Source organism: Pipistrellus kuhlii, unplaced genomic scaffold (assembly GCF_014108245.1).
Source record: "Pipistrellus kuhlii isolate mPipKuh1 unplaced genomic scaffold, mPipKuh1.p scaffold_m20_p_9, whole genome shotgun sequence".
Classification (NCBI taxonomy): Eukaryota; Metazoa; Chordata; class Mammalia; order Chiroptera; family Vespertilionidae; genus Pipistrellus; species Pipistrellus kuhlii.
Window position 1 is genome coordinate 12,541,538 of NW_023425595.1, and position 15,989 is coordinate 12,557,526.

The window sequence follows — 15,989 nt, forward strand, 5'->3', positions numbered from 1 at the left end:
AACGGTAGGGTGTGTTGGCTGCTTTGGGAGTAGTTTAGGGAGCTTTTAAGTTGTGCATGTGGGTAAGTGTCAGTAAGGTTGACAGATAAGATTGTTGGAGATTGAGTTTTATTTATTTATTTATTTTTTTACTGTTTTATTTTTATTTATTTATTTATTTATTTTTAACTTTTTAGTTCTCTTTATTTCTTTTTTTTTCTTTTCTTTTTTTTAAAATCAATCTTTATTGTTCATATTATTACAAAGGTGGAGATTGAGTTTTAAAGGCTAAGTAAAAGTTTGCCAACTGGACAAATGCATTTCAGGAGGAAGTCCTTGTGTGACAGTTCAGCAATATGAAAGAGTGATGTGTCCAGGAAATGCAAGAGTGCCTGGCCTAGAGAGTGCATCACAGAGGGAGAAACGTGGGTGGGGCCTGATCTTAAAGGGCCCCATGCTCTGTTAGGCATTGGGACTATTAGTCCTAGGAGGTGAGTTGTCATTGAATGACTTTAAGTAGCAGAAGGACATGATCAGTTTTTAGTTTTAGGAAGGTAATTGTGAGGGCTGTAGCAACCCCTCAAATTTAACTCCTTTGAATGGAGTAAATGTGGCTGTTAAACTTGGGTGGCTGATGGTTCCAGTTGAGCCACAAAATGAAATAATGGGGGCGCCAGTCAAAAGAGACTCCCTGAATGTCTAGAGAGCCCCCAAATTTTGATGGGAAGTCCCAATATCTCCATCTTCTGCTGTAGATCAGGGAGATGATAGCTGGGGAAGACCCCCCTAATGGCTCTCATTGCCTGTGGAGTTTTGAGTGTTTGCAAGTGACATGTTCTGGCTTATAAGGCAAGGCCATAGGCCACTGAAGGTTGTGAAGGAGCTGGGTAGGGGATGTACCCCTCCCACCTTCATCCCCCAACACCCTGTTCTTCGTCTGTGCTTGGAAATAGGCAGTGTGCAATGCAGCAGTGATCTGAGAAGAAAATTTGAGAAGCACCTAGCAGAAGCTCAGGCCCTTGGTGCTGGTGAGCAGGGAAGCCCTTCCTTTAGAAAGCCATTCAGTGACTTTTCAGAGGAAGTTAAATAAGGTTAAGAAAGGTGGGATCCCTGGAGGTGGCTGGGGGTAGAGCTTCCTTTTCCTTATAAACATGAATACTGACAGGGAACAACACAAAGTGTTGTTTCCTTTGCAATAAGTGGTTTCAGAAAACAGGCAAATCTTCACTCCTACAGTGAGAATTTGCGACTAGTATTTGGAGGAATTGTGGCTAGAAACTGTTAGAGGTCCCTGGTAGGGTGGGTCATGCATTTGAACACTGCAGAAAGGGTTGGAACATGGGCTCCAAGTCCCCGATGGGCTAGAATCTGCCTGTTTTCACGTTTTACCTGTGCGACTTTGGTCAAGTTACTTAACCTCTCTGTTTTTGGTTCTCTGACTGGTAATGACACCACCACCAACTGCCATCACCACCAAACCTAGCGATATTGAGCACTGTGCCAGACACTGTGCCAAAGTGTTTTATATTTATCATCTCATTGATTTATTAAACAATGCTGTGCAGTAAGTAGTGTTATTATTAACATTTCACAGATAAGGAAACTGAGGCACAGCGAGGGTGGTAACTTGCCTGTCCCTGCCTCCCCCACCCTGCAAAATAAATAAATAAATAAATAAATAAATAAATAAATAAAATAAATCAGCAAATGGTGGAACTAGGATTTAAATTCAGACAGGTGACCTCGGAGTTGGACACATCCCAGAGCTGTCCTGTGTTTTCAAGGAGATTATATGTGTAAAGTGATTAAGGTAGCTATATCTCCAGGCCCTTAGTTAGCATCCAGCACTGTTAGCGAGCTCTTGTGCTTTTTTGTCTCACCTGTTCCTTTGTGTCTCTCCCAGAAGCAGCTGACACAGGATGATGATGCCGATGAGGTCGAGATTGCCGTTGACAACACAGCCTTCATGGATGAGTTCTTCTCTGAGGTAGGCTGCTGTCCAGTGCCTTTTCCTAAATGTACATAAGAAAATGTAGCTTCCTCAGTAAAGAATAAAACCCCTCAGATCTTTCCAGGGTAGCAAAGAAAGTCACTCTTTCCCTGGGGAAGGGTGGTGCGACTGAGACATAACAAGGAGAATCTCTCAAAGACTTACTTGGGTGGATTTGGATTTTTATTTTTTTTTATTAAAAAAAATATTTTATTGATATTTAGAGAGGAAGGGAGAGGGAGAGAAACATCAATGATGAGAATCATTGATTGGCTGCCTCTTGCTCGCCCCCTATTGGGGATCAAGCCCGCAACCCAGGAATGTGCCCTTGGCCAGAATTGAACCTGGGACCTTTCAATCCAAAGACTGATGCTCTGTCCATTGAGCCAAACCAGCAAGGGCAGGATTTGGATTTTTAATCTATGGAGAACTTCAGCACAAGGTAAATTATATGTGATTGAAGAGGTGCTTTTAAAGTTTTAGGCTACATGACAACATTTTAGTGATATATTTTTTGAGGCAGCCTAAATTACATAATTTTAATACAGGATCAATCATGGGGTCCAGCCATGAGTATAAAACACATTGCATTTTCAGGCCTGTGATTCATATAGGTCAGATTTGTTTCAAAAAACACAGTTCCTTTGACTTAATTCTAGTGATAACAGAGAAACCAAGAAACCACCAATTTATGTTTTTGAAGTTGAATAGGGGCCAAGAGGGATTGCCCATGTCTACAGTTTCACATGCTCTTTGATTTTGCAGGTCCTTGTCGGGAAGGTGCTGTAGTAAATAATGCTGGGAAGCTGTGGGGCATAGTGTGTCTTGGGGAGTCAGGTGAACTTGGGTTCAGATCTCAGCTCTGCTTCTGACCAGCTGTTGATCTTGTGCATGCTTCTTAGCATGCTTGGTTTCTTTACCTGTAGATTGGGATGAGTAATGTCATTCTCTAGACTAGAGGGTTATTATCAGGATTAAATGGGATAATGTTTCTCATACATTCAGTGTAGCATCTGAGATATATGTGCTCAATAATGATACGTTAAAAGAACAGAACAAAACCACAGACAGTTCAGTCACTGAAGTTTTTGCCAACATACTACGGCTTCTTTTTTCTGGCTTTAAATTTTTTGGAAAGAAGACAAGGAGCATCGGGTTCTTTTGCAAAGAGCAAGCGGTGCTTCCCACCCTGTAGTTTATGGATTTGGAAAAGCCAACCTCTAGTTCTTGTCTAAATTGAGTGGAGTGAGGCTTGACGGTTCAGGTCCGTTCATGTGTGAGTGTAATAGGCAGGTGTAAGAGTGAGTGGAGGTGAGCGTGTGCTGGCCTGATTGGGAAGTTGGCTGTGAACATTCCACAGATCCCCACCCTCCCCATGGGTGGGTGTGTCCTTCAGGTTGAGAAGTCATAGTGAGATCAAACATTTGGGTTTTGTGAGTTCAGTATTGTTCTACATGTCCCTGGATCATGAAGGGAATATGTCTGTCTGTTCACTGGTGAAAGTGGACTCCAGAAGATGTTTATGTCATTGGTGCTTGTCCTTCTGATCTTGCCTTGGGAAACCAGATACATTAAATAACTTAATCAAAGGGGATAAGGAATAAGGAACAAGGGATAAGGGAAAGGGATCTTATCCAATGACAGTGTTTGGCTTCTTCTCTTACATCAGAGGGGCTCTGAGAGGCAATATTACTTGTGAAGTGGGAGATGGTGGGTTTTCTTTGTCACATGCTATTCTATCATTTAGAAAAAAAGGAGCCCTATCATACATATTTAGGGTGGAGAAGGGGACAGCATGGTGCGGTGGAAGAGTATGATCTTTTAAAAAAAATGTTTTTATTGATTTGAGAGAGGAAGGGAGAGGGAGAGAGAGAGATAGAAACATCATTGATGAGAGGGAACCATTGATTGGCTGCCTCCTGCATGCCCCCGAATGGGGATCGAGCCCGCAACCCTAGCACGTGCCCTTGACCAGAATCAAACTCGGGACCCTTCAGTCTGCAGGCTGACACTCTATTGAGCCAAACCGGCTAGGGCAAGAGTATGATATTTGAAATTAATTTCTTATTTGCCAAGAGCTGTGATCTTGGGCACATTCCTGAACTTCTCTAAGCCTCAATAGGTTTATCTGTGAAATGGGGAGAAAAATATCCACCTCACAGATTTTTAGGGATTAAAGGAGCTAACACTCAGAACGTACTTGGTGTGGGCACAGGTGAATGTTATCTTCCTTCTTTCTCATTAGGTAAAGCACAGACAGGATAAGTGTTGGAGTGGGGCAGAGGCAAGAGCAAGAGAGTTATGGAAAGAGATCATACAGTCTTTGCCCCCTTGCAGAACCTGGTCTAAATCTCAGCTCTGCCCATAACTAGCTGTTGAACTTTGGGAAAGTTGTCTAATTGCTCAAAAAGCCCAGTTTCTTCTAAAATAAGAATAGTGGTATTACCTATTGGTTATTATAAATATAGAATGAGCCCTGGCCAGGTAGCTCAGTTGGTTAGAGTGTTGTCCTGATATGCCAAAGTTGTGGGTTCAATACCTGGTAAGGGCACATATAAGAATTAAACAATGAATGAGTAAATAAGTGGACAACAAATCAGTTTCTTTCTCTCTAAAAAATCAATAAAATGAGAAAGTATGTGATGTACTTAGCATGGTACCTAACATACATTAAGTATGTCTGCAGTAATTTTGGTCCTTTTTACTGTCATGTTCCCCAATGTATTTTGAGTAAGTAAACCACTCAATTGATTTTATAGACTATGGTCTAGAAATATCCTTGAAAGTGAAATAAAGTACATTCCAGGTAATGGGATTTAGCGAAAGAAGAGGGTTTCCTTTTGCTTGTGACTGAGGAATACACCCCCTACTCCCTGCAGCATCTAGCTAAGTCAGTTTCTGGGGAAGGCACTCTTGTGATAAGACCTGCCTTTTGGACTCATTCTAGTGAGTAAGTCACACTTGGTTATTTGCTGAGGACCAATAGTGCGAATCACAGGTGGTCAGAGTGGCATTTGCAAGATGTGGATGAAGTTACAGGACCAGGATGGTTTCAAAATGTGCTTTGCACTGTGAAACTCCAGTGGTTTCTCCAGCTTCTTGATTGTTAGATAAGAGAATTGGTCCTTGAGTTTTCAGGCCTCCTTGGCTGGGCAAGCCAAGGTCTAGTAAATGATAAACCTCAGACTTCTGTCTAATTTGCAGTTGTCTGTATTTTCCTTGGTCTGTTTGCTCAGTTGGAGAGAGAGAGAGAGCGCGCGCATAGTTTCAGGGAAAACAGAACATACCTAAGAAGGCAGAAAGATGAGTGGTTTATTGTTCTATATTCATTCATCCATTCATCTAATCATAGGAAGACATGAATGCCAGTATCTTCCAGAGAGTGTGCTAGGTACTGGGATAGAACCTTCTGTGTGACAGGAGTCTTGCCTTCTGGTGGTTTCTTGTCTGGTGAGGGTGATAGAAAAATTTAAAAAGTCACATGGTAACAGAAGTGTCAACAAGATAGTAAAGTGGGAGCACAGAAGAGGAAGCCTCATGTTCTGTTGGGATAGAGGGAAAGGGGAGGGGAGGCCAGGCCTCAAGGGTTTGAAACTAGGCTTGCCTATTAGAGAACCTGGGAGTTGTTTGCACGTACACTTGACACAGAGGGCCTGGAATGCTCAGGCTTCTGTTGCCTGCTGTCGCTGCGAACTCCTGCAAAGTAATGGGGAGTCTTTGAACATTTTAAACAAGGAAATAATGGGATTGAAGTGTGTTTTAGAGAATTATTCTGGTGGTAGTGTGTGGAGGGGGAGAGGCCAGAAAAGGAAATATCAGTAAGTTTCCATGCACAGCTCATGGGGAAAAGGAGCACTCCAGCCTGAATCTGGGTCACTGAGGGGCAGCATGGTGTGTCACTTAGGGATGCCTTTAAGTAACTATGGCTTAAGCAATAAAGACATGCGTGATTTCACATGTGGACAAGTCTGGAGTTAGGGGTGGTACAGCGGGTTAGGGGTGTTGGGGTTCTAGGTCAATAGCTCTCTGACCCTCTTGGCTTTTCCCTTAGGATTGAGAGATGGAATCTGTTTGTATTACAGCAAATTGCTGTAACCATTAGTGGTGTAACCAACCTTTTTGGTGATTCTGATAGAGTCTGTGGAATAGGAATTCATACAGCACACAGTGGAGATAGCTGTGTTTGTCCAACAATTTCTGGAGCTTTAGTTGTGAAGACTTGAACAGCTAGAGGCAGGAATCTTTATTCTAACAATGAGAGAGACTTCTGTATTCTAACATTGGTGCCTGGACTAGAGGGACTCAGGAAGGCTCAGCAGAGCCTATCAGTTGGAGTGCCTACACTTGACTTCTTTCTGTGGCTTGGATTTCTCAGCGCCACCAAGTCAGGGTGTGAGGTTGGTACATGGAGAGGTCCGAGGCAAGTGTTCCAGCTATAGAAGTCACTTGTGCTGCACTCTGTTGTTGAAGCAGATTCAAAAGGGCAATACATAGAATACCACCTCTCAAGGGGAGAGGCATTAAAGAATGGGAGGGGCATTAAATATTGGGTCGGCAACTAAGTAACTGCGGATTTTTTAAAGAAAATCAAAGACAATTTTTTCATGGAACTAAATAACTTTATTCTGTAATGTATTGCCCATTTTGATCAATGACCTTTTGCCATCTTTCAGGCAGCATCATAATCCCACGTTAAAAAAACTTCTGGTTTTTATTAGCAAAAAACTGAATCAGGTACGATTTGACATCATCATCATTATTGAAATTTTTACCATTCAAGGAGTTTTGTAAAGATCGAAACAAAAAGTAATCAGATGGTGCAAGGTCAGGACTATATGGTGGATGTGGCAAAACATCCCAACCAAGCTCCATTAATTTTTGCCGAGTGACCAAAGATGTGTGTGGCCTTGCATTGTCATGATGGAATACAACACCTTTTCGATTTGTCAATTCGGGCCGCTTTTCTTCAACTGCATTGTTTAATTTCGTTAGTTGTTCAATGTAGACATCAGAATTGATCGTTCGGTTGGGTGGTAAGAGTTCAAAGTAGACAATTCCTTTGTAATCCCACCAAACTGATAACAAAACCTTCTTTTGATGAATATCAGCTTTTGATGTTGTTTGAGTTGGTTCACCTGGCCTGCTCCACGATCTTTTCCGCTTGATATTGTTGTAAACAACCCATTTTTCATCGCCAGTTATCAGTCGTTTTAAAAATGGATCATTTTTATTACATTTCTTTAGCAAATCGCAGCTGCTAATGCGTTGCGTTAACTGTGATTCTTTCAGTTCCTGAGGAACCCATGTATCGAGTTTTTGAACATAGCCAAGTTGTTTTAAGTGATTTTCAATGCATGTATGTGATACATGAAGCTTCTCTGCAATCTCACGTGTTGTACTGTGACAGTCCGAATTGATTATTGCTTTGATTAGGGTGTCATCAACTTCAACTGGACGACCAGAGCGTTTTTCATCTTTGAGTGAAAAATCACCATAACGAAATTTGGCAAACCAATTTTGACACTGCCGTTCTTTTAAGGCTTCGTCACTATAAACAGCACATAACTTTTTATGAGCTTGCGATGCATTTTTCCCTTTGCGGAAATAAAAAAGCAAAATATGACGAAAATGTTCCTTTTGATTTTCCATTTTTCAACGAACGCCAAACGAAAACTACAAAACAGATCAAAAAACTTTTTTTACTGATTAACAGCTGAATAGCCAACTATCAAATAACAAAATGTGTTTTACATTTGTACTACGTCTGCAAACCTAAAAATTCAACTGAAGCCATATATGTGTGAAACCCGCAATTACTTAGCTGCCGACCCAATAATTTGAGTCATGTTCTACAACCACCATAGTCACAGCTGCATATGGCATTGTCCTATACCAACCTCACAAGAAGTGAGAAATGGAGCAGCTAGAAAAGTTCAAAGATGCTTTTATCAGGGAAGAAAATGACTCAAATCCTCCAACCTGACTTTCCCTTATTGCCCATTGGCCAGCAATGGATCACATGGTTGTGGCCAGTCCTGGCTAGAAGGGAGGCCAGGAGAGTGACTCCTTCACAAAGAGACAGGATTGTCAGGATGGCCGTAGAACCTATTGTGATTCATCCTCTGGGGAAGGCTGCATTGCTGCCCAAACAAAATAGAGTTCTGGTAACGAGAAGGGCCTGCCATGTGGGTGTTTGGTGGGCCAGAGTGCTTGTCATGGATGGCATTATGAGATGCAAAAAAGACTTCTGTGATCAAATATGTCTGAGAAATGCTTCCTGTTCCTTCCTACCATGGAGAGGTAAAGTGCACGTTAACTTATTAAAGGCTCCAAGAAGTCCTGTAATAAAGAGACCTGCTTTGCTTGCCTACTTTTGCAAAGAAACCTTTTCAATGTGTAACATCTTTTAACAAGGACGAATGAGTACATTTTGGAAAATGTTATTAGAAAGTTTTTTTTTTTTGGATGTGCTTTAAAAAAGTCGATGAGACAGTTCTGCAGTGGTGTATGCCTGCCTCTTGCAGTTACTTACGCCCATTTATTTACTAATTGAACAAACTTCTATGAAATGACACATTCTGGGCACAATGATGGATGTCAAGTTTTCTAAGAGGAACAAGACAGCCCCGGTTCTTGAGCAGATCTGAGTCAGGACTGGGAGAAGTGAGAGTGGGTGGAGTGTGGGCAAAGTGCCGTGGGGCTTTGGAGTGTGGAGCGTGCCTGGTTAGAGAACTGTGGGGTGAGCAGTCTTAAAAGCATAGAGATTTGCTAGGTGGGCTTGATTTTTGTTAACATTAAGAACCTCAAAATGAGTGTGACTGGAAATGCAGGCATTACATCAAATATAGCAGGCAAAATACTCCTTGATTCTTTCTGTATGTAGACTGAATGACCAGGGGAGCTGGTAGGTTCTGCATTTCTGAGTTCCCCAAAAGGCAGGCAGGAAGCCCTTGCCAGTCATTTGCCTATTTGCTCTCAGGTCCATTCGCCGCCCTTCCTGTGCTCTGCCCTGCATTGCAGGGAACTCATTTCCCAGGTTCCCTTGCCAACTGGCTTTGGTGTTTTTGACCTAGGGGAAGGACTGGCTCTGGCAGAAGACTCAAGAGAAGGGAAGAGGCCATGGTATTCCTCCTCAGACATGTTTCTCTCAGGCTTCAGCTTTCACTCAACAGACCTTGCCTCCTTGTTCCCATTCACAGTGGTCTGGCTCCCATCTTTGTCCATAGTTAATTTTCAGTGTCTTACCATCCTCTTTTTGGCCCTTCCATCTCTGTGTAAAGAATACCCTGCTTTCATTCTATTACTTCAATTAAAATAACTAGATGTTTTTGTTTTCCTGACTAAATTTTGATGTTGCAAAGCCCAAATACACTGAATGATTTGAAATACTAGTTTTCACTGGTCAGTATAACTGAGTTCATTAATTTCTTTTCATTCATAGGAGAGAGTTGAAACACTAGTCCCAATCTTGATAAAGCTCCTAAGGGATTTGACTTCTGATGCTTGGCTGACTGAGAGCTCTCTCTCTGACCCTTCTCGTCAATGTTTATTTGTTTTCCAAAGCCAAGAAACCACACTCACATATACATGTATGACTGTGTTCACCCTTCTCTTCCAATGTGTTTTCTAAACTTTTGCTTATACAACATGTACATATTTGTGTGTGTTGGTGGTGGGAGCTGTATGTTTATTTCCATGTGGTCTGGTTGCAGGCTCCTTGAAGAGTAATATATCAAATTTTCTGTCATTGTGATGTGTTTTGGTTTTTTAAGATCAGTTTGATGTACATTTCACATTCTCTTATTGTATTAAAATGAGGCTTTTTTTTTCTTTCTAAAAAAAAAAATCACCTTTGTTTCTGTACAAAAAAAAAAAAGAAGAAATCAAAGAGGATTTGACTGAGAACTCCTTATATGAGAACTATTTTGGATTATGCCATTTTTGAGGAAATTAATGAATTGTGAAAAGGAAGAATTATTATGTGACTCTTCGACTCATTACTTTTGTCAAGTTAGAGTGGTGGCACATAATACATTTTAAATAAATAAATATGAGGAATTAATGCCTAACTTCAGGTATAGGTACATGGGAAGTTAGGGGAGACAGAGACATTGTAGGTAGAATGGACAAAGCCTTCTCCCCTAGGCCACGTCACCTGCCGGCTCTCCAAAGTGGTACTTTCTCTGCTTTCCATTGTCTAATTATTATTATTATTTTTTTAAAATATATTTTATTGATTTTGTGCAGAGAGGAAGGGAGAGAGATAGAGAGTTAGAAACATCGATGAGAGAGAGTCATCGATCAGCTGCCTCTTGCACACCACCTACCGGGGATATGCCCGCAACCAAGGTACATGCCCTTGACCAGAATCGAATCCGGGTCTCTTCAGTCCCCAAGCCGACGCTCTATCCATTGAGCCAAACCGGTTTTGGCTCCATTGTCTAATTAAATTCCGCTGGCTAATTAATTCCAGAGGGAAGAGGCCATCCATGCCTTGAAGATAACCCCCTCCCTTTAGTTAGATGATGGTGATTAGTATACTGTGCTAATTATAATTTGTTCCATGAGGTAGACATTTGAGGATTGGTTGACTTGCTGTCCTTACTTGATTTCCTTGGATGGCTCCTGACAACATCACCTAGCATTTTGTTACTATTAGGATTGCCATGAGGATTAAATGAGGTGTCCTTGTGTAGGCACAGCATGGGAAATGGCATTTAATAAACGTGCAGTAATTGTTGGTTATGATTGTACTAGAGGCCTGATGCACAAAATTTGTGCAAGTGTAGGCCTTCCTTCCCCTGGCTTCTGGCACTGGCTTCCCTCTGGCACCCGGGACCCAGGCTTCCCTCCAGCCACTGGCAGGCACCTGGGACCAGGGAAGCCCTGGCTTCGTCTGGAAGGATGTCCGGTCTAATTAGTATATTATGCTTTTATTATTATAGATTATCATCACCATCATTTATGCTTATTGAGCATATACTTTGTGTGAAGTGTTTGACTTATATTATCTCACTTAAACCCCACAAAACCTCTAGGAAGTGGAAACTATGATAATCTTCATTTCACTGGTGAGAGAACTGGGGCAGGGGGTGGTGGTAAGTGGCTTGTTCAAAGTCACAAAACTGCTGATAGAGCCAAACCTTGAACTTGTTGAATTTGATTCTAACTTGTTTTCCACGTTGCTGAAAAATACATTTAAAAAAGTAACACACAATAAGCAGGCATTAAGGACATATTACCATGTTTCCCCGAAAATAAGACATCCTCCGAAAATAAGACCTAGCGCAACTTTGGGAGAAAAAATTAATATAAGACACTGTCTTATTTTCGGGGAAACAGGGTAGCTACAAATCTAGCACGGCAATGAGAAAAACCTGATTGGCTCCCTAGATCAGCAGTGTTTCATGAGCACACCTTGTGTAAAAAGCTCTCCGTAGGGGAGCATTGGCTAGAGAACAAAGAAATGTGGCAGATGATCTCAGTGAGAGGCCACTAAGCCCCTCTCACACAGCATGCACTCACTGATAGCATGGACCTGGCAGAGGAGCCTCCCATAGGTGGTTCTTGCACCTTTACCTGGTTCAGGAGACAGGATTTAACAGATGCCAACATTCAAACCTTGTTTTCACATTTCTGCACCATGGCCTTGGGTGAGTTTCTCTCTCTCTTTGAGCCACAGTGTTCTCATGCATAAAAGGAAGAAAGTGATGGTGACTTCACAGACATCCTGTGAAGGTCTTTATTTCTGATATATTATATTGATAGATAGGTACATGTTAAAGTAGTTTTAGTCTTTAAACATATTATTGTGCAGGGTAATGTCAACCCCAAACAAACACACAAATAGCCTTGAGCATTAGGTTCCATACCTGTAGATTTCCTCCTAGGTTCCTGATTCCTGGGCTCCTTCTCCCAACACTGTACTTTTTTGGTTATCTGGCAGATGCACAAAAGGAAATCAATTGCATGTAGCTGCCACTGTGGAATACCCGGAAAGTCACCTCTGAGGAAAACCAACGTTTCCAAGAAAAAAATAGACAATAAAGTTCAAAAGAAGAAAGCTTTCCATATTTGTAGATATTTAGAACCTGAGCCAAAGCCTAATGTGAGCTTGATTCTGGAAAGTGTATCTTTTCACAACTGCCTTGGTGCAAGAACCTTTTTGAAAACAGATACTTCCCTAAGTCTTGTCCTCACAATCACACATGGGTGCTTAAGTGTTCCACTATTTAATATTGCCATGGTAGTCTTGATACTCAAAGTCACTTGTCCCTTTTTTTTTTTTTTTCCTAGCAGGAACACTATACCCAGCAGATTTCTAGCTACTGCATATGTGAATAAACATTCCCTTTTGTTTCCTTCCTGAATGCTGTACATCTGTTTTGGAGTATATAATGCATTTGTGTATTTATGCTTTGCTTTGTATCATAATAACTTCTCATGTTATGGAATTGATTTGCATTGGATACAAACTGTGGATAAAAAGAAATGGCTTTTGTGGCTGGCCAGTTGCCCATCCTGAAGTTCTGAAGGGTGATTATTTAGTGCATGGACTAAATTTTTGTCGGTTTCTGAAATGCCTCCAAGAAGTGAGGTTGTTGAGGACAGAGGGAAGGAGAGGAGGTACATGCTCCTCAGGCCCAGGAAGTCCTGCAGGCAGATTGAGGATGGAGCACACGGCCCTATTCTCCCATCCACAGGGCTGGGCAAGCCATTTCCTATCCAGTATCTAAATATTTAGAGCGACTCTGAGCTTGAGGCCCAGCCATCACATCCTAGCAGCTCCCTGTCACATTTTTAATACCATTTACCAAACTTTGGGTCACAATGCTCTTCAGTTTATGAAATAAAATTACAGGATATATCTAAAACATCCAATCCATGGAACATGCAAAAATCTAAGGCCTCTGACCAGTGAAAATATGTCAAGCTCATTTACCAATGGTTAGTGCATTTTATTCTAGAAAGCCATTTCTCAGTCCTGTTTATGTAATGCAATTGTTTTGGCAAGACAGTCATGTGATGGAAATGGGAATCTGGTGTGATGCAATGACATTTTATGAGTTGTTAAGAGGAGCCAGTGTTCGATGTGAGAGATAAAGGGGAAGGGAAGGAAAAAGTGGCAATTTCTGGTCACCGGAGGGCCTGATTCTGAGGTGGTTACACTGCTGAGGCTGCCTGATTTCACAGGTGATGACATAGGCCATTATTATAGTCCCAGAGACTTGGGATTCTGCTAAACATGAAACACTTTGGAATAGCCAATCATCAAATCTTAGATCTAATGGAAAAAGCATCCTAGCTGGAATCTGGAAAGCACCAACATTTAGATTCCTCATTTGAATAAAGGTACTAATGCAGTACTGTGGATTGTTTTGCCAACCGTTAAACTGACAAATGTTTGGGTGGCTATTTACATTTGTATATATACTCTGATAATATTACGTTGAAATTTTATTTTATGTCTTTCAACTATGGTCCATGAAGGCCAGTATTTATAGAGGGGAAGACCCCTGATCCAGTAGCAAAAATACTAATTTGAGGGTTCAAGAACTAAAGTTTTATTTCTCCCATGTTCTATGCAATTTGGAGAGGTATCATCAGGTATAATTATTTATGGAAGAAAGGAGTTCTGAAAGCAGCAAATTGAGATGTATGTCTTTAAAAATATTTTTATTGATTTCAGGGAGGAAGAGGTGCGGGGGGAGAGATAGAAACATCAATAGTGAGAGAGAATCATTGATTGGCTGCCTCCTGCTCACTCCCTACTGGGGATCGAGCCTGCATCCTGGCAATGCCCTACCACTGAGCTACCCCACTGGGTGAGATGTACTTTGGTTGCATCTCAGATACTCAGATTCTCCTGTATGGCTTTTTACATAATTTGTTTGTTAATTGTTGCCTCGTTGATATGCCCCTCATTTTGGAAGTGAGGCAGGTAGGTGAGTTGGGTTTTCAGGTCTCTTCAGCATGGGCTGCTCCCTGCTCAGTGGCTTTCACCACAGCCGGGGCTAGGGGGCCAGGGGGCCAGGGGGCCAGGGGGCAGGGTTGGCTTGCGCCTTTGAAGAGGGGCTGACGCTCTTAATGCTCTGGGGCAGTGTCCTGTGTTGGGGTTCTCTCTGGGAACAAAGTGCTTCTGGAAATACTTCATGACACATACCTGTATAATCAGGAACCTTAAGAATGTGCAGAAGCAGTCATGGCTGGAGCTTTAGGGTTGTGATCATATGAGGGAATCAGCCATATATATATATATATATATATATATATATATATATATATATATATATATATATATATATATATATATGCCTAAGCAACTGTTACGACCTAATAACTGGAACAACTGGAATGACTGGCTGACCAATTGCTATGACACACACTGACCACCAGGGGGAAGATGCTCAACACAGGAGCTGCCCCCTGGTGGTCCGTGTGCTCCCACAGCCAACCTACCCTGGCCTTTCTCCCTCCCCCCTGGCCTGCCAATCTCCTGTGGGCCCTCCCCCCAGCCTCCCCATTGGCCACAATTGGGGGGGGGGCATCTGGCTGGCCAACCTCCTGCAGTCCCTTCCCCTGGCTGGCCAGCCCCACTGATAGGCCTCGATTGCCTTCCAGGCTAAGGGACACCTACCCACTGCACGAATTCATGCACTGGGCCTCTAGTACAGTATAACATAATATGTTGGAAAAAGGCTCGAGCTGCCTCTTGAGGTGGTCATACTTAGTTTCTTTCTTTCTCTATTTCTGTCTCACTATTCCTCTCATTCTTCTCTCTTTATTTTTTACTCTATAGGTTGGTTCTCTCTTTTTCACTTTTATTTCTTTCCTACTTTCTCTTTTCACCTTTCCCATTCTCTCTTTTCTCACCTTTGGGAAAGAAGGTGCAGGGGGCTAAAGGATGCCTGATCAAGTGTGTTGGCCCTTCCCTCTGATCCCTCTTCATGGGTTTCCTGGCTCTTCTTGTTCCCTTTATCCTCCTGAATCCTCCCCTCCAATGTGTACAGATGAGTGTGAATTTCCAATAACTGCTCTGCTGAGATTAATTTACTCACTGGGTAGCAGAAGACATTTCAGTTATATCTTCTTTCACAAACTGAGAAGGTGGGCAGCTTTCACTTGGGAGCTCTGCTCAGCTCTTATCTCAGTCATGAATGTATTCTTCCTCTTTGATGACCAAGTCTGTTGTCTTTCTGATTATAGATCGAGGAAACTCGGCTCAACATTGACAAGATCTCTGAGCATGTAGAGGGGGCTAAGAAACTCTACAGTATCATTCTGTCTGCACCAATTCCAGAACCAAGTGAGTGTTTACCTGGAGATGAATCACCAAGCGATGACCCTTGGCATAGGGGCTGAGCCAATCTTGTTTTTCCTTTCCTCTGTGAATAGCAGGGCAGCATACATATGCGTTATCTTCCACCAGTACACATCATAGCATCTCCCATCCTCCTTTACCCTATCTGGGCTCACCCTGCCCAGCCATAGTCAGCTCTTCTCTTCATGGAAGTGAAACTCCTCTACTTCCCAACTGGTTGCTCATGACTAACAGTGACTCTTCCTGCTTCTAATGAACCTCATCTCAGCCCCACCTCTGCCCCTTTGCTTCTGCTGTCTGCTAAATAGTACCAGATCAAGTCCATTATTTTTTCATTAGGCTTTACAAAATGGTTCAAGTCCATATCAGTCCCTCCCATCACTAATCTGTTCATTACCAGCATGGAGGCAAAATTTCCCCCCTCAATATTTCAAATTTTTAGAGTAAAGTTTAGGGTTATATTTTAGATTCCATAAGAACAAGGAACAAGTTTGATACTATTGAACTTTTTCAGTGACAATTACCTAAAGATTAAAGTTGAAACTTGTAGTAGAGCCTATGGCATGGTCTTGGCCACATTCTTGCCATCCTTCCCCAGGTTACCAACACTGTAGCCAGATCAAACTCTGTTCCCCAAATGCTTCTTGTCCCCAAAGGTCTTTCACTCATTGTTTTTCTCCCTGAGACTTCAGTCTTAGT

At 42.1% G+C, this 15,989-nt stretch overlaps 1 protein-coding gene across 15 annotated transcripts in view; it reads left to right on the top strand.

The window, feature by feature from the left end:
* STX3 (syntaxin 3) overlaps positions 1–15,989 on the top strand; it is a 44,946-nt gene that overhangs the window by 13,553 nt on the left and 15,404 nt on the right. For 12 of the 15 annotated variants that reach the window (XM_045577938.1, XM_045577939.1, XM_036428589.2 and 9 more), the window contains exons 2-3: positions 1,883–1,966; positions 15,176–15,275. In XM_045577938.1, the coding sequence (XP_045433894.1) occupies positions 1,883–1,966; positions 15,176–15,275 (184 nt within the window). Of the gene's footprint in view, positions 1–1,882; positions 1,967–15,175; positions 15,276–15,989 lie in introns of those variants that run through there. The other 3 variants (XM_036428591.2, XM_036428592.2, XM_036428595.2) reach the window with 3 other exon arrangements.